The sequence below is a fragment of the Taudactylus pleione genome, unplaced genomic scaffold (assembly GCF_031769625.1).
Source record: "Taudactylus pleione unplaced genomic scaffold, aTauple2 ptg000093l, whole genome shotgun sequence".
Classification (NCBI taxonomy): Eukaryota; Metazoa; Chordata; class Amphibia; order Anura; family Myobatrachidae; genus Taudactylus; species Taudactylus pleione.
The window spans coordinates 32,114,144-32,139,720 of NW_028284495.1; the positions used below are offsets into that span (position 1 = coordinate 32,114,144).

At 43.6% G+C, this 25,577-nt stretch overlaps 1 protein-coding gene across 2 annotated transcripts in view; it reads right to left on the reverse strand.

Moving 5' to 3' along the window:
• The window catches only part of DLGAP1 (DLG associated protein 1), a 347,903-nt gene that overhangs the window by 221,450 nt on the left and 100,876 nt on the right, over positions 1 to 25,577 (reverse strand). For both annotated transcript variants that reach the window (XM_088469647.1, XM_088469645.1), the window contains exons 3-4: positions 3,921 to 4,098; positions 2,373 to 2,613 (exon numbers count right to left, since the gene is read on the reverse strand). In XM_088469647.1, the coding sequence (XP_088325773.1) occupies positions 2,373 to 2,613; positions 3,921 to 4,098 (419 nt within the window). The remainder of the gene's footprint in view (positions 1 to 2,372; positions 2,614 to 3,920; positions 4,099 to 25,577) is intronic.

Sequence of the window (25,577 nt, forward strand, 5' to 3'; positions counted from 1 at the left end):
CTGTGTAATCAGCACCTGTGTAAGTAGCACCTGTGAAGTAGCACCTGTGTAATCAGCACCTGTGTAAGTAGCACCTGTGTAAGTAGCACCTGTGTAATCAGCACCTGTGTAAGTAGCACCTGTATAATCAGCACCTGTGTAATCAGCACCTGTGTAAGTAGCACCTGTGTAATCAGCACCTGTGTAAGTAGCACCTGTGTAAGTAGCACCTGTGTAATCAGCACCTGCCTAAGTAGCACCTGTGTAATCAGCACCTGTGTAATCAGCACCTGTGTAATCAGCACCTGTGTAAGTAGCACCTGTGTAATCAGCACCTGTGTAAGTAGCACCTGTGTAAGTAGCACCTGTGTAAGTAGCACCTGTGCAATCAGCACCTGTGTAAGTAGCACCTGTGCAATCAGCACCTGTGTAAGTAGCACCTGTGTAAGTAGCACCTGTGTAATCAGCACCTGCGTAAGTAGCACCTGTGTAATCAGCACCTGTGTAAGTAGCACCTGTGTAAGTAGCACCTGTGTAAGTAGCACCTGTGTAAGTAGCACCTGTGTAATCAGCACCTGTGTAATAAGCACATGTATAAGTAGGCTTACACAACAGTCTTTACTGTTCCAACATTACACCTTTCTCTATCACATCTTGCTATGCAGAAGTATGCCTAATTATTTACCTGTCACTGCACTTATAATCAAGACTAATAAAAATGCTAAATTGCCTTTTGCTTCCGGCTATTTTAAGGAAAATTAGCCATATAAAAAAATGACATTTTGTTAATGCAGCAAAAAAAAAGTAACTTTTAACCATTGGGACATAAATGGATATGAATGCTGTTGCTTTCATGTGGAGAACTGAGGAAGATGTCTCAGGCAGTAAATTTTGGGGCATAGCAAACTGAAGGAAATTAATAAAATTTCTAGATGCAATAGTCTATATTATTAGTGTTACCATTTTTGAAAGATCCAAAGATGCGTAACAACTATAGTATCTTTTATAGTGTACTCAACTCATATACAAACTATTCCTCCCATGTGCAAATTGACGTGTATACAATAATAGGTCATAGCCATGCCACATGGGGGTATGTGACTTCCACCGAAAGTGGTACTGCTCACACCCAAATCATTTCCCCCGTGGCACAGAACAATCCAGCACACACCAGTGTCAGAACTCAGTGTACCATCTCACCATGGTAATTAGGACATACCTCCCAAGTACCCCAGCATTCTTTATTAAAATCTTTACTGCCTGAAAGACTGGATACTCCCTCCACATTGGGACAGTTAGGAGGTTTGTACCAAATGTTATGGCAGTTTGTATACCTATACCGATGAGTAATATGCCAATTTAGTTGCCGACATAACCAGGAGATTGCTAGGCACACCCCATGTGGAAGCAGCCATGTTTCCCTCATTTAACTGAGAAAACAATTCTGGGAAATTACTTTAATCTGACATTTAAAAGCAATTTTCAAGAAGTAATTTCTGCTAAATATGAGTGACTTATTTGCATACTATCATGACATGTACGTTTGACTGTTTTTGTAAAATTTAAATAAATATATTGCTTTAAAAGTTTAAATTATTGAGAACATGCAACAAGGAACAACATACTACTAGTAAAACAAGAGTGTGGCATTGTATAAGAGGCACCTTACTGCTAAGCAGGCATACATACACGAAGCTAGAGGGGCTTTTATGTTCTTAAAATGTAAATCAGGGGTTTAAAAATGATTTTATGTTGGGGGAGCAACATAATATCGTTCCTTTTATCGCTGCCCCCCCCCAACATCAACCCCAACTTACCTGTTGCACCGGAGCTCTGTTTGCATGAAACCCTGCCGTGTCCATGGTACCACACTCGCACGATGTCATGTCCGGCCCGGGTCAGGACTGGAGGAACAGCGGCCGTGGACAGTTAGGGGCTGTGCTACCCTGCACCGCATGGCAGAGAAGGTGTAATGTGCGGTGTTTTAACTTAAAGAGTGCACATTACTCCTCCTCATTGCAGTGAAGGATTTGTGCAGCCTATTACTGTAAAGCACATCCCCAGACCATCTGCGGCCGGCCCGGCGCCTTTCAAATGCTGGGGGAGAGGCGAGCTGCCCCCTTGCCCCCCCCCTCCCCTGTTATGTGTAACATACTATTTAACCATATGGTATAATATACAAAATAACTTCATTACATTGAGCTCTCCTTTGAGTAACAATCATAGATTAAAATAGATTAATTTATTAGATTTTTGACATATTACAGCCATAGTAAGCAATGAAAATCATTATCAGCATTGTTAGTACTATGGCACATATTGTGCTTTCTTATACACATTAAAAGTCAGCTTGAATGCCATGTTGCCTGCAGATGAAATAAGACTGTACTAACCGGTGCTGCTCTGGATTGTCCTCACTGTAGTAGGTGTGCGTGGAGGTGATGATTGCCGAAGCAGAACACTGTCGTCATCTTGAGAACACCCTTTCTCAATTGCTCTAACATAGCTGTGGCTTCTCATTCGAAAGCAGCCTGGCATTGGAAGATCCAGGGCCTCCACTGCTTGTGATTCTAATTCACTAAATACAGATTCACAGACTGATTCAAACTGGCCATTGACTTCCATTTCACTAACCTGTAAGTAAAGAATACAATAAGTGCACATTTATAGACATGCAAAGTAATGTCACAAACTTTGTTCATCTTTTTTCACCTTACATGGGGAAGCTGCTAGAACCTATTGCATAATGCATGGGTTGTGATTGCTATAGAAAATACATTACCCAGGCACCAGACAGGAGATGTGCCAAGGCACCAGAAGACAGAAAGTGTGACCATGGGGGGTGTTCAATTAGCTGCGGGGTTTACCCCGCGACTACTTGCCAGCCAAAATCCCCGCTGCATGGGAAAAGGCTATTCAATTAAATAAAATTGGGACTAACGCGCGGAAACACACTGATTCCACGTAAAGTGTGGAATCAATGGGTTTTTTCCCCGCGCACACAAGCCCGATTTGGTGTTTTTTTCTGCGGACTTTACCTCGTATCTCCATGAGATGGGAGGTTTAGTCCGACTGCGGTGACTCATACGCGGGGTAATCCCCACTAGTTAAATAACTCCGGCATGGCTAATTGAATACCCCCATGTGTTAAACTATTTATTATCAATTTTCCTTTTTTGTCAATTTATAAGGGCAAAACTGGTGTTGGAGGGTGACTGGGTATTTTACTACATGCTTAACAATCCAGGTAGACTGTGGCCACTCAGACTTCTGGTTAGGTATATCTGAACTTAGGTACTTCAGGGGTGGCACTGCCATGTACCAGCCCTCAGAAAGGGCATTATGCTCACTGTTGCAACTTCAACCTCAATTGCTCTGAACGCCAATGCTAGAAATTTGCAACCTATTTGCAAATACAACTTTGATTCAAAGTTATATGCAGAATTATCCAACTGTGTCCTTACGGCCCTCTCTGTTCAATATATAATATCTTGCCCTACTTTTTGGTGTCTTCTGGCTGCAACAGTGCATTATGATATCAGCACCCTAACGGAAGATAATATTGGACTATTAAGGCTACAAAACTAACCATACAATAACAACTTGTAACTACTTTTGCAAAAGTTTTTCTTTAAACGTTTTCTTTATTTATTTTACTTTCACCTAAGCTTTTCAAAATTGCTGGAGATCCACTGGTTGCCTAGGCCTACACATTCCCTAACTGCATAGGCGGACAGTTAGAAGCTTGGAAGCCACACCAGTGCCACCTCCTGGCTTGATAATTAACCTCCTCACAAATCACCAGAGGTGAATCTATTAAGAGAGTAGTGTCAGCCCCAGTCTGTCTGCTTCAATGCGAGGCTGAGGCTGAGGCTGGCACTCTACCAAAGTCGTCCATCACCAAACTTATGTTGAAAATTATTGTGGGTCTGATCACTCACCTGGCTGATTGTGCTCATGGCTCTCATGTAGCTCTCATTCCTAGATCGGAATTTAGGAGACGTTAGGAGGGTAGATGGGTCCAAGGTGTCCATGCTCCTATTGATGGAAACTTCACTCACTGCTCTCAAGTAACTGTGGCTTCGGATTTGAAGCTTTGGAGAGTGTTCATTTGAAATTCTGTAAAACATACAGATACCTCTATTAAAATGTTTGCAACAATGTATTTCACAGCAATGTACAAAGGGAAGCTATCTGCTTAGTATGAAAAATATAAAACATACTGTAGGTGTTATAGAACATAGGTTTGAACACAAACCAGAAACACTTTGCTGCTATAAATAGGTTAATTAGATTTTAAAGCTCAGAGCTTGCAATGCACAGATCCTGGAGAGCAGAGGTTAAAATGCATATCCTACCTTTATGAAAAATAAGAGTATGTTTGCGTTTCCAAACTGACTAACTTTGAAAGTTTCAGCTCAGTAACAAACTTAAATTTGGCCAATTTTGTAGTTGAGTCTTAGGAAATAGTCATTGTTCTATGTTTACAGGACATGCTGGTGTTGATCTAATTCTAACGAAATGCAGGTGGTTTAATCGCTGTCTGTCTGACACACTGTACAATATTATTGTTCTCAGATGACGCATAAAACTTTATGATTTTTTTATTTTAGGAATATTTTTTGTTTTAGAAGGTGAAATATCTCATATATGATATTCAATATCTTTTAGATTTTTGTTCATTTTGATTACATGTATCTAATATAAATAAGTATGCTTGATATAGGAATTTACCTTGAAAAGTATTACCGGGTCTGCTAAAGACAAACACTTTTGTATAAGGAAGACCTTTTACACGTTCAGATTTAGTTAAAATTCTGAGTTTATAAGCATACCTAAATAATACGTTAACAATAACATGCACACATATACAATTCAGCAATTTTTTTTATTTCTGTTTGGCAAGTGCCAAAATCCTACTTTTACAAGAACACAACATGGACATCCTGAATATAAGGGCCCGTGACCTTATTTCCTGTGACATCACTACTTTCATTAATATTCATTTGTGCTTAGTTTACTCACAAGACAATAGCTTAGGTTTCTGATTATACAGCGATATGTTATAACTGTGGGTGAGGTATAGCGTAATTGGGTGCATGGCCAAATTCCAGAAATATGGACATTTTACATTGAGTGGCAGATACAAGTGGCAGATACAACTCTAAATTTACTTATAGCATGTACAAAGGAACAACATAAAACTATGTCTACATACGGTATAATAAAGCAAATATTTGCAAGGATCTTTACATAAAAACATCACTGCCTCCAGGTCTTAAAGTGGTCCAAGCTTTGGGACTATGACAGTGTTAAATTAATTTTAGATGCTTTTTTAGCACTCCTGCCATCAGCTGAGACTACAATGTAAAATCACTTATAAAGAAAAAAAAAGTTCTATATCATCAGTGTTATTTTTCTGCCGTGCCTTGGAGTTTTTTTTATGGGATCCCCACAAACTAGTCTTTGTCACTTGGATGCCCAATGTTTTTTTGCAACCCCTATGTATTGCCTTCACTTCATTCTTTCCTTACCTATATGCTGGTTGCTCTGAAATAAGAGACCTCTGAAGAAATTGAGCCCCCGTAGGCAGACAGTGAGTGGCTCTCTGTCTGTGGGACTTCTGTGCAGGGACTTGGTGGAGGTGGAACTACCTCCACATACCATTAGAGGTGATGTAGCTCAGTTCCAACCTGTTCCTGCCCACTTTAACCCCTGAATGCTTCCAAATGTGGTCAAGTTTTGAAAATGTGGAATTTAGCAACATCTATGCACATTATATAATGATATTGTATTGTAACTACTCAAATCTATTACAACATAATGGGGTTGTTAACATTCAGATTTACCCCTTCTGTGTTGAATTTACAATAGGTGGAATACTTACCTATAGAACCCATTTGATACCTTGATTATGAACAGAGGCTTGCACAAGCCTCAGATGAAGATGACTTTGGGTCAGTGAAATGCATTGTAATACATTACTGGTTTTGTCTCACACAGCATCTGATTAGTCATTTAATCTTTAATTGTTGGTACAACTAGAGGTATACTACCATGATTACATTCAAGCTCAAATTAATTTCCTCTAATATTTGTGCTTTTTTTATCGCCTTATGCTATCTGTGTCAAAAAACCTAAGCTTTTCAGAGTTTGATAAATCAATGCACACTGCAATCGCCATTGGATTGTATTATACTGTGTAACTTAGATATCATTTAAATCTGTTATCTCCTGCCTTTGCTAAATTCTCCCAATACTAAAATGGGGATGTAGTTAAAATGCCGCCATCGGCATGTCAGGTGATGTAATCCCGGTGCTGGAATCCCGAACCGGGAACAAGACACCTGCGCCAGAATCCCGACAAGAGGGGAGATGCCGATGCTGGGATCCAGACAGCCGGCATGCCGACTGTAAGTACAGCAGGAGCCCTTAGGTCTTAGCCACAGGGGGGACAGGACGGTTAGGTTTAGGCACCCCGGGGGGTTTAGGGTTGGGCTACTGTAGGGGGGAGGTTAGAGTTAGGCTATGGACAGGGGTGATTAGGGTTAGGCATCACCGGTGGTGGGGGGGGGTTAGGGATAGGTGGGGTTAGGGTTGGGCACTAAGGGGGGAGGGTCAAGGTGTGGGCACTAACAGGGAGGGTTAGGGTTAGGGTGCGGGGTAGGGAGGGTTAGGGTGCATAACAGGAGGGTTAGGGGGTTAAGGGCAATTCAGAATCATATGCAACTCAGTGACATCTCCACTTGGGGCTGATGTGCATAACTGGGTGACAACAGGGAATTTATAAGTAGGCAAAGATGCATGAGGGCATGTTGTGGGCATTTCGGCGGGATTGCAGATGGACCAGGAAGGTGCGGCAGTATAGACGTGTGCATATGGCGAATGTTCACATTTATTTCCATGCACATGTTGTGAGTACAATTTCTGCCGACTTGAGTAAAACTCTGCATCAGACCCTTTGTGGCCACCTGCTAATCTGGGCAGGCTTCCAATACCCTGCCCACGTCTATGCTAGAATGGCCTTGATCCACCTGCCCAACTTGGCATTGCAGTGGAGTTACTTCAAAAAATGAAATCATGCATCAGGCCCACAGTCCTACAGCATCATATGTGACTCATGTCAGCAGTAAACACTGTCGTGTGACACCTCCCACCCTGGTCGCACCTATTAATATAAATATTTGAAGATATAGATAAATCATATTATGTATGTGCAGAATTATTTACGGCATATGGCTTAAAGTAAAGTGAATTCAAAGTACACCCTTTTCAGTAGGTAATGGAAACTACAGGAAACTGTTTTATAGCTGACATTAAATATAACTGTATAAGTTTAAACTTTGGTCTATTTGAAAAAAAAATCAAATGAAAGTACCAAACAAAAAATGTTCTTTCATAGGATGCTCATTGTAAATGTAAAGGCATGGCGCCGAGCTGTTCCAGCGCACTCTAACTTCCCCGCTTGTAACTTGTCAGATGTTACTGTGAGGGCCAGTGAGAAATGCATGCAACCTGCTGGAGAACAATATATTAAAAAATATCCCCTGCAGGAACGAATAGCCTTTACAGAACACGGTGGTAAAGTTGGACTTTTTGTTAGCAGAAATGATATGGTCTCATCTACCTTTCTTGTTGGAATACAAAGTCTGTAAATGCTGCTGGAATACAATGAGTCCCTCTAGGCTGAAGTTTTGTTCTTGTGAAAAATGTATATGCAGCTTTCTGGGTCTTGGGGGCAATTATTGTAAAAACAGAAAATAAAAATACAAATTTAATTGATGGATGGCTTTAATAACATGCTTGGGGTGACCTGGAAAGAAATACATTATTGCTGCCAGTAGTTAGAGTAAATGTTTAAAGGTGTGGGTTCTCAATAATGCATTTATCTTAGGCCATGCGCTAAGCTACATATATACCAGTAATGATTTGGCTATTTGTCTTTACAGTTAAACTTGGAATTTAAGGCTAATTAATTTTCTATAAGAAGATTAATACTTTACTGCCTAATGTATCTCTTTGGAAGAAGTGGTACACAACATCAGGCAGTGGACTGTTTATAGGGGCATATTCAATTGGCCACATGACTTCTGCAGTAAAAATTACAGCAGCTGTCGCAACCATTTTTTCATTACAGCGGGTATGCGCACTCCCAATACCCACAGTATTCAATAGAAAAAAAATGGATGTAGTAATATTTATCGCAAAAACCCACAGGGGAGGAATTATTGTTTTTTTTAAATCAACCTGTACCCCCCCAAAATAAATGATTTAGCTCATAAATGCCATCCTATAGTTTATTTTGGTTGCAAAATGCAGCAAGAGACATATTGGAAGCCACACAGCATGTTATGTAACCAACTAGAGCTCAGAAGGCACAGTGGAAGATGAAGTGACAGTACTGGCTGCCTCTATAGCATGTCAGTATGGGAATAGCAGGGAGCAGAGACTGGTGCAGGAGGGGATTGTAGGGCCAGGGAGGGGGATCTCCGGCTCAAGATGCCTCATGATGCTGAAAGAGATCCGGTTGAGGTGCAGTCCCTGGGAGAGTCTCTCCGCTGTCCCATCCTGGTATACCAGTCAATGAGGGCCAGGCAGCAGGGGCATACATGGTACATGTAGGAGGGACGGTCGCCGGTGACCTCGGAACGCCTTTTAGCAGTGCACGTGTGACTTTGCACCTGCTCTGCGGCTGCAAGAAAAAAGCAGCAGTAATTACCGCAACTGATTTTCTCGCTGGCAATTGATGTTTTTCAAAATTGTGCTGGCAATTGAAAATGCCCCATATTCTTATATGAAAAGATTTAAGATGCAGGTAAAATTCAATTTAGCCTTCTATCTAGAGCCTGGTTTTACATGTAGCGCTCAATCGGAGCAGGGCCTAAACTCAGGACTGGGTGAGAGCGGAGTTGCCTGAGTCTGCTGCCTACACAGCAGGTGCTATGATTTACAAGGTAGGCCATACTTGGCTACTTTTGAAAAAGCATTTCAGAAAGATTGGGAAAGCAACACCTATGAGTACAGCGGTAAAGTGGATGTATATTGCTGCACCTTAGAGGTGTTTCATAAAGTTAACTTACATCCAAATCAGGGCCGGCCCACCCGTTACGCTGACTATGCAGCTGCGTAGAGCGCCGGCCAGCAGAGGGCCCCATGATCAGCCTGCGCAGCTTTTTTTTATACAGTACATAAAATCCCCTTTCACCTCTCTCCGGGAGCCATGACACCGCGCAGCCATGCAGGCAGGTGGTGGGAGACGGGTGAGTAGCTGATGATGTCTGGTGGTGCACAGGAGCAGGGTGGGGCCGCGGGGAGTACATGTCACTTGTCCATGAGGGCTGTCAGGTCCGGCGCTAGGTGTCTCAGCACCCTGCGCCGTCCTGTGTTCACCCCGCCTCTTCCCACACTGCGCCCTGCCCCTGTGCTTACATTGTACACTACTGCCGGACACCGGCGCCCCAGTGTGACCGAACATATCTGGATCCGGCCCTGAGGGCTGTGATGAGGGGATATGAGAGCTGTGATGAGGGGATATGAGAGCTGTGATGAGGGGATAGAGAGATGTGATGATGGGATATGAGAGCTGTGATGAGGGGATAGAGAGCTGTGATGAGGGGATAGAGAGCTGTGATGAGGGGATAGAGAGCTGTGATGAGAGGATAGAGAGCTGTGATGAGGGGATAGAGAGCTGTGATGAGGGGATAGAGAGATGTGATGATGGGATATGAGGGGATATGAGAGCTGTGATGAGGGGATAGAGAGCTGTGATGAGGGGATATGAGGGCTGTGATGAGGGGGATATGAGGGCTGTGATGAGGGGGATATGAGGGGATAGAGAGCTGTGATGAGAGGGATAGATATGAGAGCTGTGATGAGGTGATAGAGAGCTGTGATGAGGTGATAGAGAGCTGTGATGAGGGGGATATGAGGGCTGTGATGAGGGGGATATGAGGGCTGTGATGAGGGGGATATGAGGGCTGTGATGAGGGGGATATGAGGGCTGTGATGAGGGGGATATGAGGGCTGTGATGAGAGGGATAGATATGAGAGCTGTGATGAGGTGATAGAGAGCTGTGATGAGGGGGATATGAGGGCTGTGATGAGGGGGATATGAGGGCTGTGATGAGGGGGATATGAGGGCTGTGATGAGAGGGATAGATATGAGAGCTGTGATGAGGTGATAGAGAGCTGTGATGAGGGGGATATGAGGGCTGTGATGAGGGGGATATGAGGGCTGTGATGAGGGGATAGAGAGCTGTGATGAGGGGGATATGAGAGCTGTGATGAGGGGGTTATGAGGGCTGTGATGAGGGGGATATGAGGGCTGTGATGAGGGCGATATGAGGGCTGTGATGAGGGCGATATGAGGGCTGTGATAAGGGGGATAGATATGAGGGATGTGGTGAGGGGGATATGAGGGCTACGATGAGGGGATATGAGGGCTGCAATGAGGGGCATATGAGGGCTGTGGTGAGGGGACTGTGAGGGGCTTTGGTGAGGAGTGCTGTGAGGAGCTGTGATGGGGAGTGCTGGTCTGTGAGGGGCTCCATGGGGGGGGATGAGTGAGCTGAGATGAAGGTCCACTGAGGGGCGGCAAAATCTATATCCGCTTACAAAAATAGATTGGCTTGGGCCGGCCCTGATCCAAATGTTTATGAGCTCTAAAACAGTTATCATTTGGCATATTTACTTCTGTAGCCAATATGTTTTCCCATAGCTTCCAGAAGTGGGAAAATCCTCTCCTCAATATAGCATCAAATATCAAATAAAGAACTAATCTCACAGTGACTACCGTGGGACCACACTGTGTTTCTATGTTCCCTTCAGCAGTATCATAATGCCAATTATCCCCATGTATACAGGTTACACCAACAGTGTTCCCAGGGGTGTAACTATAATGGGTGCTGGGTGTGCGGGGCACACGGGCCCCTGGGTCCCCGCACCCATAGTATTACTTACCTCTCCGGAGTCCCATGTCGGCGTGGGGGTCCGGCACTGTAAAAAGGTAAGGTAAGCAAATCTAACCCATTCTTCCCCCTAACCCACCCTTAGGGATGCCTAACCCTAGCCTCCCCCCCTCGTGCCTAACCCTCACCCCCTCAAGTGCCTAAACTTAAGCCCCCCATTCCCGCAGTCTAAACCTAAGTCTCCTAACCCTTCCAGGGAGGTGGCTAACCCCAAGTCCCCCCCGGTAGCCCCAACCTAACCCCCGCGGCTGTCCGCACCCGCGGACATGGCTTACGTTTGTTAGGTATGCCGGGTGTCGGGCTCCCGGTATAGGGATAATGATAGGCGTCGGGATTTCGACTCCTATCATTAGACTCCTGCTGGGATTTGACAGTCGGGAAGCCTTTTTTTATTCATTTGTCGAGGTTATCCACAGAAGGACTTAGAAAAAAATAAAAAAAGGGTCCTTAGTATATCAAGAGATGAGTTGTTGAAGCCAAAATCTACTACAGTTAATAGTTTGGATGGTAATAGAATTCCATGGGTTAATCGTTTCGGTTTACATAGCCCCCCTATGGTGAAAAAAGTTAAAGATTGGTGGCCGATCGTTAGCTCTGATAGGGACTTGCCGGCCTTACATAATTCTAAACTTCTTCCTAGTTTCACTAGGAATAGAAGTATTAAAGATCATATTGTACATTTGGACATTACAGGTATGTGTCAACAAAAAAAACAGCCACATTTTCTCAGCATTAAGACGGGATGCCATCGATGTTTGGGCTGTGTGACATGTAGGTCATTGATAGTTGGCAATTCTTTCTGTCACCCCCGTACAGGAAAAAGATTTAAAATTAATTATGCCTTGACTTGTTCTTCCACGTATGTTATATATTTACTTACATGCCCTTGTGGCTTGACATACGTGGGAAAACTCAACGCCAGTTTAAAGAGCGAATGGTGTTTCACCGTTCAGCGATACGACAGGCCATTGAGAGCGGTTGTAGTGAACAACCGGTTGCTCGTCATTTTGTACAATTAAAACATGGGGTAGCTTCTTTAAGAACAATTATAATTGATCATGTGCCACCCTTATTGAGAGGGGGCAATAGAAATAAAATACTTATGCAGAGGGAATGTAAGTGGATTCACACTTTGGATACCATTTACCCAAAAGGGTTAAATGAAACCCTGGGTTTACAGTGTTTTCTCTGATGCATGGGTTTCCGTTTTTGTATATTTTTTTTTATATAATTTTTTTGAGTTAGTAATATTAATTACATTATATTCTTTACATATATATATCATTTCTAAGATTGAAATACAGCTGTGTTTGTTGTTGGATCGGATATTTACTGTTTTTTTTTTTAATTTTTGTTTTTAATTGCTTTGTGGAGATGGGTTGCTAGGCAACCTTTTGTACTCGCAGTGTTTACCGGCGTGCGCTGATGACTTGCATGGTTGTGAGTCATGTGATCACAACATATTGCTCCATGTGGGCACACCTTTCCAGCTTGGACAGCGGGCGGGTGACGTCATTAGTAGAGGCCAGGATTGATCAGGGCGCTTTGCCGTGAGTGATCGTGCACGCTGGTACACAGGTGAGTTCTTTTACATTATGATTAGTAAGGGTATTTATGTCTGTGTATCTGTGTATGTATTGTGTGTACTGCTGTCCCAGAGGAAGGGGGGTTACCCCGAAACGTCGGATGATTAAAGGACCGTTTTAAACCATAAGAAGTCTATTGAGTGCCATCCTTTTTGGAAACTTATATATATATATATATATATATATTAGGGATGTGCAGGCTCGGATAGGTTCAAGTTTGCACGTGGAGTTCGGATTTTTCCCTCCAAAAAAAACGGAACTCAGAAAGAGGCAAAACGTCATCTTGCACGGACTAACATCATCATTCCGGGACTTTTGTCCAGGAATGATGATGTTCGTCCATGCAAGATGACGTTTTGCCTCTTTCTGAGTTCCGTTTTTTTTTAGGGAAAAATCCGAACTCCACGTGCAAACTCGAACCTATCCGAGCCTGCACATCCCTAATATATATATATATATATATATAGTTTAATGATCAATTAACTACTTTATAACAGTATATTGGAATTCCTTTCAACTACTTGTCTAATTCACTACTGATTGATCAATTCTAATAAACACATTTCTCAATGCAGAAGCCGTAGATATTGAGCCATACAATTACATTTACCATACCGCGTTAAATAAAAATTCAGGTTGGTAAAGTAAAAGTGATTAATAACGAGGGATCATACATTATGTAATTGTGTCCCAGTGTGACTGAAAAGCAGTGGTTTTCTGCCTTTATTTAACAGCCTTCTGGGCTTTCATAAAGATATTCATAAAGTAAAGCTATTCATATGCCCTAAGGACATAAAGTTGTTTTACTTAGGATGTTTGAGGCACTACACATTTGATTAAAGTAGTGGTTCCCTAACTTTCTTAAGTCTAGGAGCACAAGACCCCAAGAGTATCAGTATTTTTTCACGGCACCCCTGGGCCAAAAGTTTCTTATTCAAAAAGTCAGCAAAAATGATCAAATTACAGTAAGTAAATTGTGACTACTGTCATCCTTAGGTTCAGTTATGTGGTGGTGGACAGGGTCACATTTTTTATGATTGGCAACTACCACTACTCGTTATGCCCATCAGATGGATCATAAATAATTTGATTTGGACCTGGACCACCAACCCACAGTGCCCAGTTTGGGGTAAGCTTAGAGGTAAGAGGTAAGCTTAGTAATGACTACAGTGGAAGTGATTTTTAGCATTGAATTTAAACTGTTCTCACTCACAATCCAACAACAGTATATGCTTACTGCTGCCAACCCTATTCCGGCATCCAAACATGTAACAGTGTACAGTATTCACATTCTGGATAGCGTGCAGTCACCTCATCCATTTGTGTAGCAACCATACTGCAAATAACAGGCACTGCTTCCTGTGCTTTAACCAAAATCTGGCAATAGCATGTCCCTGCTGTGATAAAAATTCTTCTCAACTGTAATAAATTCACGATCTTATAATTACCTGCCGCAACATTTCTACAGGGTATGGATTTAACCTTTTACTTAGCACATGAAGGTCTCATCTTACATTTGTAATTGCTTATTTGCAAACACTGGGGCAGCTTCTGTTTCAGACACTTTCCTTGCATCCGAGGCAGCCTGCTTACTGCCTTATACTAATGCCAGTATCCACCCGTCTATGCCAATTATCTGTCCGTCTTCACTTGGAGGGCCATTCTGCCCAGTGTTTTTCCATGTGCAGCCATGCCAGGCTGGGCGCAAGAGATCTATCTGAAACAGACATGCCATCTTCTTCTGCATGCCACAAATGAGCACGGAAGTGGGCCTACATGCCCAAGATGCTCCCATTCCATGGATCAGTGTCGTGCAATCGTATGATAGCCACAAAGGTTGCCACCCAGAAACACAAACTTAACGGCAAGTGCCCGACAACAAACAAACTGGACTGTGCATGTGTATAAGAATGGTATGGCATATGCATAATCTGCGTTTGCTTTCTACAGTGCATGTGTAATTTACAAATGCCCACGGGATCCATCCTTATTTGGAATTGCGTCCAACATAGAATCAGCCCCATTGTCTTGCTACAAGACCCAAAAGTGTAATAGCTGTTATAGTGTCATTCCATGCCAAGTCCAATGCAAATTTCCTTACCATTTACTTTTAGTCACTGAACACATTTAATACGATGGGCTGAATTCAATTATACTCGCAGTTACGATTAGCCATGATGCAGTGCCCGAGGCTATTCAATTACAGCCCGCAGGCTGCTCCTAACTCAGATTTTTGTTCTCCTCCTCCAGAGGCTCAAACAAACATCTGCGTTAAGTTGGTCTTTCTGCCCTTATCATGGCCGCCACTAATGCACCAAACCATAGCTCCAGGTACTTATCCTAGAATCTATGGGTTTATGTGCATTAGTTGCAGATTTACCGAACGAGGAAAAGGGCTTCTAATTGAATAGCTCCAAGCATTAAATCTTGAGGCTACAACCCATTTCCTCAGCAGTATCATATCTAGGATAATTGAATTCGGCCCTGTAAAAAAGATTCTCAAATATACATGTTTTTTTAAAAAGAAGTCAAATTTTTTTAGTTATAAAGATATGAAAGTGTCAAAAGTCCACATATTTTGCCAATTGTGAGCAAACAAAAACCTATTTTCTCAGGCCGGGATTAAGATATCTAAAAAAAATAAAAAAAATTGTTCAGAGCATATCAGGCTTTAATTTAATATAATATACAAAAAAAAAGGATGAAGAAGTTCAGCATTTCAAGATTTTTATTACATTTAAAACAGATATCCGAAAAAACATAGGGTATAACATTTCACCCCCAATAAAACCTGTTTTTCCTTGATGTTTTAGGATTGTCCATACAAAATTTAAAGTTAGGATTTTAATGAGATCTTATATATATTGGTATTTTTTGTTTATAGTAACATAAACATTCTGATTTTGTACTATATTGCAGTCAAGTATCAAAAATAAAAAAACAATGTTGACAATTTTTAGGGGCCAGCTAGTTTCTTAATCTTGGAAGTGGTACTTTTCATAAATTTGATTAACTACTGTAACTGTCTTATATATTGGAGATAGAGATATCTAAGGGTGCATTCTATTAATTATGAAGTTGAATAGGGGCTTAGCCAAAAGAATCACGTCATTGCGTCCTTGTTCTGCCCATTTAACTAGAAAGTAGATAAGTGTTTGGGGGAGGTAGCACATAGTGGAGGCAAAGAAAGCAGTCATGTTGCAACTGTTTCAGGGGAATGTCACATCCTGCGCCTGCGAACCCATATGCAAGAATAATTACATCTTAGTTCCTGCGCTCATTCTGCACAACAATTGGGTTACTCTGAAAATTGATAATCGAAGGATATGCGACCGATGCTGTATCTTAGTACATAGATTCCTGGACCTGCAAAGCCATAGTTGGGCATCTCAGTACATTCCTTGGTGTCTGATAATTTTATGCTGTGAAATTATGTAATATTCATGGTTGGGAAAAGGCAAGGACTAAATTATAAATATTATCAAGGCAAGGTCAGGGAAGGCAGCAAAATGAATGATCCAATAACGGAAAGGTCAGTAGGATTCAAACTAATAACAAGTGTATTTGTAATAATTATTATGGGTTAACTTTTGATGACATCATCAGTCAGTACACAACTGTGCATTATAGTACTGCACCAGAAATAATACAAGGAGAGCTGGAATTTATAGTACGAATAAAATAAGATATCCCTTTAAGGTTTAAACAATGAATAAGAGATAAAAAAAAGTTGAGGAGAATCGTTAAAGGGTGCTGTAACCCCCAAAGTACACTCCAGTCCAAACCAAAAAAAAAAATTATTTTCTGTGTTTGTGAATTGTGTGCGCAGTAGCCGCACGTGCATCAACAAAGTAGTGCCAAGCGTGCGCCTGTGTCATAAGTAAAGGGCCGGCTGGCTTGACCGTTAAAGGGTGCTGTAACCCCCAAAGTACATTCCAGTCCAAACCAAAAAAAAAATAATTTTCTGTGTTTGTGAATTGTGTGCGCAGTAGCCGCACGTGCATCAACAAAGTAGTGCCAAGCGTGCGCCTGTGTCATAAGTAAAGGGCCGGCTGGCTTGACCGTTAAAGGGTGCTGTAACCCCCAAAGTACACTCCAGTCCAAACCAAAAAAAAAATTAATTTCTGTGTTTGTGAATTGTGTGCACAGTAGCCGCACGTGCATCAACAAAGGAGCAGCGCCAAGCGTGCGCCTGTGTCCCATAAGTAAAGAGCCGGCTGGCTCATTTCTTAAAGGCTGGTGTAACCCACAAAGTGCACTACTCTCCAGCAAAAATAAAAAAATATTTTCTGTGTTTAGCCGCACGTATATATCAAATCGATATAACATAAATGGAGGACCAAACTTTCTCCGATAAAAATAAAATAGAGAAAGATCAAGAACCACTTCCTCCTAGTGCTGAAGCTGCTGCCACTAGTCATGACATAGACGATAACATGCCATCAACGTCGTCTGCCAAGGCCGATGCCCAATGTCATAATAGAGGGCACATACAATCCCAAATGACAAAGTTCAGGAAAATTACCTTGAAAAAAACATTTAAATCAGCTGAAGAGAAACGTAAACTTGCCAATATGCCATTTTCGACACGGAGTGGCAAGGAACGGCTAAGGTCGATCCCTAGTATGTTCATGACTAGTGGTTCAGCTTCACATGACGATGGAAGCCCTCCTCCCACTAAAAAAATCAAAAGAGTTAAGCTGGCAAAAGCACAGCGAAGAACTGTGCTTTCTAAGAAGATATCCCAAATCCCCAAGGAGAGTCCAAGTGTGGTGGTGGTTGCGATGCCTGACCTTCCCAGCACTGGACGGGAAGAGGTGGCTCTTTCCACCATTTGCACGCCCCCTGCAAGTGCTGAAAGGAGCACCCACAGTCCACTTGCTGATATGCAAATTGAAGATGTCACTGTTGAAGTACAACAGGATGAGGATACTGGTGTAGCTGGCGCTGAGGAGGAAGTTGGCGAGGAGGATTCTGATGGTGATGTGGTTTGTTTAAATCAGGCTCCGGGGGAGACAGTTGTTGTCCGTGGGATGAAAAAGCCCATCACGGTCATGCCTGGGCAGAAGACCAAACATTCCACCTCTTTGGTCTGGCAATATTTCTATCCAAATCCGGACAACAACTGTCTTGCCATATGGACCATATGTAAAGGTGAAATAAGTAGGGGTAGGGACGTCAACCACCTAGGAACATCCTCCCTTATACGGCACCTGCAGCGCGTTCATAAAAAGTTACTGTCAAGTTCAGAAACTTTGGCTAAGACCGTAAGCAGTCCAGGGACACCTAAATCCCGTTGTCCTGTTGTATCCAAGCGCCTGCAAACCACACCGTCAACTCCCACCTCGTCAATTTTCTCCTTAATCAGGATCGGAAGTAGTCCTGCAGGCTATGTCACTGGCATGACTGACTCTCCTATCCGGGATTCCTCCGGAGGATCCTGCATTGCTACGCCTACTGCTGCCGCTGCTGCTGTTGCTGCTGCTGGGAGTTGTTCATCATCCCAGAGAGGAAGTAGGAACACCACTACTTTTACTAAACAATTGACCCTCCAACAGTCCTTAGCGAGGAGGATGAAGTACGACAGCAGTCATCCTGAAGCAAAACGTATAACTGAGGCCTTGACTGCTATGTTGGTGTTAGATGTGCGTCCGGTATCCGCCATTAGTGCAGTGGGATTTAGACAATTGATGGAGGTAGTGTGTCCCCGGTTCCAAATCCCGTCTAGATTCCACTTCACTAGGCAGGCGATACCGAGACTGTACAGAAACGTCAGAAAAAGTGTCCTCAGTGTCCTGAAAAATGCCGTTGTACACAATGTCCACTTAACCACGGACATGTGGACAAGTGGAACAGGGCAGACTAAGGACTATATGACTGTGACAGCCCACTGGGTAGATGTATCACCTTACGCAGCAAGAGCAGCAGCGTCACCAGTAGCAGCATCTCAGAAACGCCAGCTCGTTCTAAGGCAGGCTACGCTGTGTATCACCGGTTTCAGTAAGAGGCACACCGCCGACAACCTCTTAGAGAAACTGAGGGAAATCATCGCCCAGTGGCTTACCCCACTTAGACTCTCCTGGGGATTTGTGATATCTGACAACGCCACCAATATTGTGCGGGCATTACATCTGGGCAAATTCCAGCACGTCCCATGTTTTGCTCACACAATAAACTTGGTGGTGCAGAATTTTCTGAAAAGCGACAGGGGCGTGCAGGAGACGCTTTGGGTGGCCCGAAAAATTTCTGGCCACTTTCGCCATTCAGCGACTGCGTGCCGAAGACTGGAGCGCCAGCAAACACTCTTGAACCTGCCCTGCCATCACCTGAAGCAAGAGGTTGTGACGCGGTGGAACTCAACCCTCTATATGCTTCAGAGGATGGAGGAGCAGCAAAAGGCCATACAAGCCTATACATCCACCTATGACATAGGCAAAGGAGGGGTATGCACCTGACTCAAGCGCAGTGGAGAATGATTTCCGTGTTGTGCAAGGTTCTCCAGCCCTTCGAACTTGCCACACGTGAAGTCAGTTCAGACACTGCCAGCTTGAGTCAGGTCATTCCCCTCATCAGGCTTTTGCAGAAGCAGCTGGAGAAAGTGAAGGAGAAGCTAAGACGGAGCGATTCCGCTCGGCATGTGGGACTTGTGGATGAAGCCCTTCATTCGCTTTGCCAGGATTCCAGGGTGGTCAATCTGTTGAAATCAGACCACTACATTTTGGCCACCGTGCTCGATCCTAGGTTTAAAGCCTATGTGGTGTCTCTCTATCCGGCCGACACAAGCCTACAGAGGTGCAAAGACCTGCTGGTGAACACACTGTCAGCTGAAGCGGAACGTGACACGTCAACAGCTCCTTCTTCATTTTCTCCTGCAACTGGGGCTGCCAGGAAAAAACTTAGGTATCCTAAGCAACCCGCTGGCGGTGATGCAGGGCAGGCAGGACCAAGTTTGGACATCTGGTCCGGACTGAAGGACCTGGCAACAATTTCTGACATGTCTACTGTCACTGCATATGATACTGTCACCATTGACAGAATGGTGGAGGATTACATCGGTGACAGCATCCAAGTAGGCATGTCAGACAGTCCATACCTGTACTGGCAGGAAAAAAAGGCAATTTGGAGGCCCCTGTACAAACTGGCTCTATTTTACCTGAGTTGCCCCCCCTCCAGTGTGTACTCCGAAAGAGTGTTTAGTGCAGCCGGGAACCTTGTCAGCGAAAGGCGTAGGAGGTTGCTTCCACAGAATGTGGAGAAGATGATGTTCATCAAAATGAATTATCAGCTCTTCCAGGGAGACCAGCCTCCAGAACGTACAGAGGGACCTGTGGTGGTGGATTCAAGTGGGGACGAGTTAATACTTTGTGAGGATGAGGATGTACACACTGAAGAGGGTGAGGAATCGGTGGATGAGGAGGATGAGGATATCTTGCCTCCGTAGAGCCAGTTTGTGCAAGAGATCTATCTGAAACAGACATGCCATCTTCTTCTGCATGCCACAAATGAGCACGGAAGTGGGCCTACATGCCCAAGATGCTCCCATTACATGGATCAGTGTCGTGCAATCGTATGATAGCCACAAAGGTTGCCACCCAGAAACACAAACTTAACGGCAAGTGCCCGACAACAAACAAACTGGACTGTGCATGTGTATAAGAATGGTATGGCATATGCATAATCTGCGTTTGCTTTCTACAGTGCATGTGTAATTTACAAATGCCCACGGGATCCATCCTTATTTGGAATTGCGTCCAACATAGAATCAGCCCCATTGTCTTGCTACAAGACCCAAAAGTGTAATAGCTGTTATAGTGTCATTCCATGCCAAGTCCAATGCAAATTTCCTTACCATTTACTTTTAGTCACTGAACACATTTAATACGATGGGCTGAATTCAATTATACTCGCAGTTACGATTAGCCATGATGCAGTGCCCGAGGCTATTCAATTACAGCCCGCAGGCTGCTCCTAACTCAGATTTTTGTTCTCCTCCTCCAGAGGCTCAAACAAACATCTGCGTTAAGTTGGTCTTTCTGCCCTTATCATGGCCGCCACTAATGCACCAAACCATAGCTCCAGGTACTTATCCTAGAATCTATGGGTTTATGTGCATTAGTTGCAGATTTACCGAACGAGGAAAAGGGCTTCTAATTGAATAGCTCCAAGCATTAAATCTTGAGGCTACAACCCATTTCCTCAGCAGTATCATATCTAGGATAATTGAATTCGGCCCTGTAAAAAAGATTCTCAAATATACATGTTTTTTTAAAAAGAAGTCAAATTTTTTTAGTTATAAAGATATGAAAGTGTCAAAAGTCCACATATTTTGCCAATTGTGAGCAAACAAAAACCTATTTTCTCAGGCCGGGATTAAGATATCTAAAAAAAATAAAAAAAATTGTTCAGAGCATATCAGGCTTTAATTTAATATAATATACAAAAAAAAAGGATGAAGAAGTTCAGCATTTCAAGATTTTTATTACATTTAAAACAGATATCCGAAAAAACATAGGGTATAACATTTCACCCCCAATAAAACCTGTTTTTCCTTGATGTTTTAGGATTGTCCATACAAAATTTCAAGTTAGGATTTTAATGAGATCTTATATATATTGGTATTTTTTGTTTATAGTAACATAAACATTCTGATTTTGTACTATATTGCAGTCAAGTATCAAAAATAAAAAAACAATGTTGACAATTTTTAGGGGCCAGCTAGTTTCTTAATCTTGGAAGTGGTACTTTTCATAAATTTGATTAACTACTGTAACTGTCTTATATATTGGAGATAGAGATATCTAAGGGTGCATTCTATTAATTATGAAGTTGAATAGGGGCTTAGCCAAAAGAATCACGTCATTGCGTCCTTGTTCTGCCCATTTAACTAGAAAGTAGATAAGTGTTTGGGGGAGGTAGCACATAGTGGAGGCAAAGAAAGCAGTCATGTTGCAACTGTTTCAGGGGAATGTCACATCCTGCGCCTGCGAACCCATATGCAAGAATAATTACATCTTAGTTCCTGCGCTCATTCTGCACAACAATTGGGTTACTCTGAAAATTGATAATCGAAGGATGTGTGACCGATGCTGTATCTTAGTACATAGATTCCTGGACCTGCAAAGCCATAGTTGGGCATCTCAGTACATTCCTTGGTGTCTGATAATTTTATGCTGTGAAATTATGTAATATTCATGGTTGGGAAAAGGCAAGGACTAAATTATAAATATTATCAAGGCAAGGTCAGGGAAGGCAGCAAAATGAATGATCCAATAACGGAAAGGTCAGTAGGATTCAAACTAATAACAAGTGTATTTGTAATAATTATTATGGGTTAACTTTTGATGACATCATCAGTCAGTACACAACTGTGCATTATAGTATTGCACCAGAAATAATACAAGGAGAGCTGGAATTTATAGTACGAATAAAATAAGATATCCCTTTAAGGTTTAAACAATGAATAAGAGATGAAAAAAAGTTGAGGAGAATCGTTAAAGGGGGCTGTAACCCCCAAAGTACACTCCAGTCCAAACCAAAAAAAAAAATTATTTTCTGTGTTTGTGAATTGTGTGCGCAGTAGCCGCACGTGCATCAACAAAGTAGTGCCAAGCGTGCACCTGTGTCATAAGTAAAGGGCCGGCTGGCTTGACCGTTAAAGGGTGCTGTAACCCCCAAAGTACACTCCAGTCCAAACCAAAAAAAAAATTAATTTCTGTGTTTGTGAATTGTGTGCGCAGTAGCCGCACGTGCATCAACAAAGGAGCAGCGCCAAGCGTGCGCCTGTGTCCCATAAGTAAAGAGCCAGCTGGCTCATTTCTTAAAGGCTGGTGTAACCCACAAAGTGCACTACTCTCCAGCAAAAATAAAAAAATATTTTCTGTGTTTAGCCGCACGTATATATCAAATCGATATAACATAAATGGAGGACCAAACTTTCTCCGATAAAAATAAAATAGAGAAAGATCAAGAACCACTTCCTCCTAGTGCTGAAGCTGCTGCCACTAGTCATGACATAGACGATAACATGCCATCAACGTCGTCTGCCAAGGCCGATGCCCAATGTCATAATAGAGGGCACATACAATCCCAAATGACAAAGTTCAGGAAAATGACCTTGAAAAAAACATTTAAATCAGCTGAAGAGAAACGTAAACTTGCCAATATGCCATTTTCGACACGGAGTGGCAAGGAACGGCTAAGGTCGATCCCTAGTATGTTCATGACTAGTGGTTCAGCTTCACATGACGATGGAAGCCCTCCTCCCACTAAAAAAATCAAAAGAGTTAAGCTGGCAAAAGCACAGCGAAGAACTGTGCTTTCTAAGAAGATATCCCAAATCCCCAAGGAGAGTCCAAGTGTGGTGGTGGTTGCGATGCCTGACCTTCCCAGCACTGGACGGGAAGAGGTGGCTCTTTCCACCATTTGCACGCCCCCTGCAAGTGCTGAAAGGAGCACCCACAGTCCACTTGCTGATATGCAAATTGAAGATGTCACTGTTGAAGTACAACAGGATGAGGATACTGGTGTAGCTGGCGCTGAGGAGGAAGTTGGCGAGGAGGATTCTGATGGTGATGTGGTTTGTTTAAATCAGGCTCCGGGGGAGACAGTTGTTGGGATGAAAAAGCCCATCACGGTCATGCCTGGGCAGAAGACCAAACATTCCACCTCTTTGGTCTGGCAATATTTCTATCCAAATCCGGACAACAACTGTCTTGCCATATGGACCATATGTAAAGGTGAAATAAGTAGGGGTAGGGACGTCAACCACCTAGGAACATCCTCCCTTATACGGCACCTGCAGCGCGTTCATAAAAAGTTACTGTCAAGTTCAGAAACTTTGGCTAAGACCGTAAGCAGTCCAGGGACACCTAAATCCCGTTGTCCTGTTGTATCCAAGCGCCTGCAAACCACACCGTCAACTCCCACCTCGTCAATTTCCTCCTTAGTCAGGATCGGAAGTAGTCCTGCAGGCTATGTCACTGGCATGACTGACTCTCCTATCCGGGATTCCTCCGGAGGATCCTGCATTGCTACGCCTACTGCTGCCGCTGCTGCTGTTGCTGCTGCTGGGAGTTGTTCATCATCCCAGAGAGGAAGTAGGAACACCACTACTTTTACTAAACAATTGACCCTCCAACAGTCCTTAGCGAGGAGGATGAAGTACGACAGCAGTCATCCTGAAGCAAAACGTATAACTGAGGCCTTGACTGCTATGTTGGTGTTAGATGTGCGTCCGGTATCCGCCATTAGTGCAGTGGGATTTAGACAATTGATGGAGGTAGTGTGTCCCCGGTTCCAAATCCCGTCTAGATTCCACTTCACTAGGCAGGCGATACCGAGACTGTACAGAAACGTCAGAAAAAGTGTCCTCAGTGTCCTGAAAAATGCCGTTGTACACAATGTCCACTTAACCACGGACATGTGGACAAGTGGAACAGGGCAGACTAAGGACTATATGACTGTGACAGCCCACTGGGTAGATGTATCACCTTACGCAGCAACAGCAGCAGCGTCACCAGTAGCAGCATCTCAGAAACACCAGCTCGTTCCAAGGCAGGCTACGCTGTGTATCACCGGTTTCAGTAAGAGGCACACCGCCGACAACCTCTTAGAGAAACTGAGGGAAATCATCGCCCAGTGGCTTACCCCACTTAGACTCTCCTGGGGATTTGTGATATCTGACAACGCCACCAATATTGTGCGGGCATTACATCTGGGCAAATTCCAGCACGTCCCATGTTTTGCTCACACAATAAACTTGGTGGTGCAGAATTTTCTGAAAAGCGACAGGGGCGTGCAGGAGACGCTTTGGGTGGCCCGAAAAATTTCTGGCCACTTTCGCCATTCAGCGACTGCGTGCCGAAGACTGGAGCGCCAGCAAACACTCTTGAACCTGCCCCGCCATCACCTGAAGCAAGAGGTTGTGACGCGGTGGAACTCAACCCTCTATATGCTTCAGAGGATGGAGGAGCAGCAAAAGGCCATACAAGCCTATACATCCACCTATGACATAGGCAAAGGAGGGGTATGCACCTGACTCAAGCGCAGTGGAGAATGATTTCCGTGTTGTGCAAGGTTCTCCAGCCCTTCGAACTTGCCACACGTGAAGTCAGTTCAGACACTGCCAGCTTGAGTCAGGTCATTCCCCTCATCAGGCTTTTGCAGAAGCAGCTGCAGAAAGTGAAGGAGAGGCTAAGACGGAGCGATTCCGCTCGGCATGTGGGACTTGTGGATGAAGCCCTTCATTCGCTTTGCCAGGATTCCAGGGTGGTCAATCTGTTGAAATCAGACCACTACATTTTGGCCACCGTGCTCGATCCTAGGTTTAAAGCCTATGTGGTGTCTCTCTTTCCGGCCGACACAAGCCTACAGAGGTGCAAAGACCTGCTGGTGAACACACTGTCAGCTGAAGCGGAACGTGACACGTCAACAGCTCCTTCTTCATTTTCTCCTGCAACTGGGGCTGCCAGGAAAAAACTTAGGTATCCTAAGCAACCCGCTGGCGGTGATGCAGGGCAGGCAGGACCAAGTTTGGACATCTGGTCCGGACTGAAGGACCTGGCAACAATTTCTGACATGTCTACTGTCACTGCATATGATACTGTCACCATTGACAGAATGGTGGAGGATTACATCGGTGACAGCATCCAAGTAGGCATGTCAGACAATCCATACCTGTACTGGCAGGAAAAAAAGGCAATTTGGAGGCCCCTGTACAAACTGGCTCTATTTTACCTGAGTTGCCCCCCCTCCAGTGTGTACTCCGAAAGAGTGTTTAGTGCAGCCGGGAACCTTGTCAGCGAAAGGCGTAGGAGGTTGCTTCCACAGAATGTGGAGAAGATGATGTTCATCAAAATGAATTATCAGCTCTTCCAGGGAGACCAGCCTCCAGAACGTACAGAGGTACCTGTGGTGGTGGATTCAAGTGGGGACGAGTTAATACTTTGTGAGGATGAGGATGTACACACTGAAGAGGGTGAGGAATCGGTGGATGAGGAGGATGAGGATATCTTGCCTCCGTAGAGCCAGTTTGTGCAGGGACAGA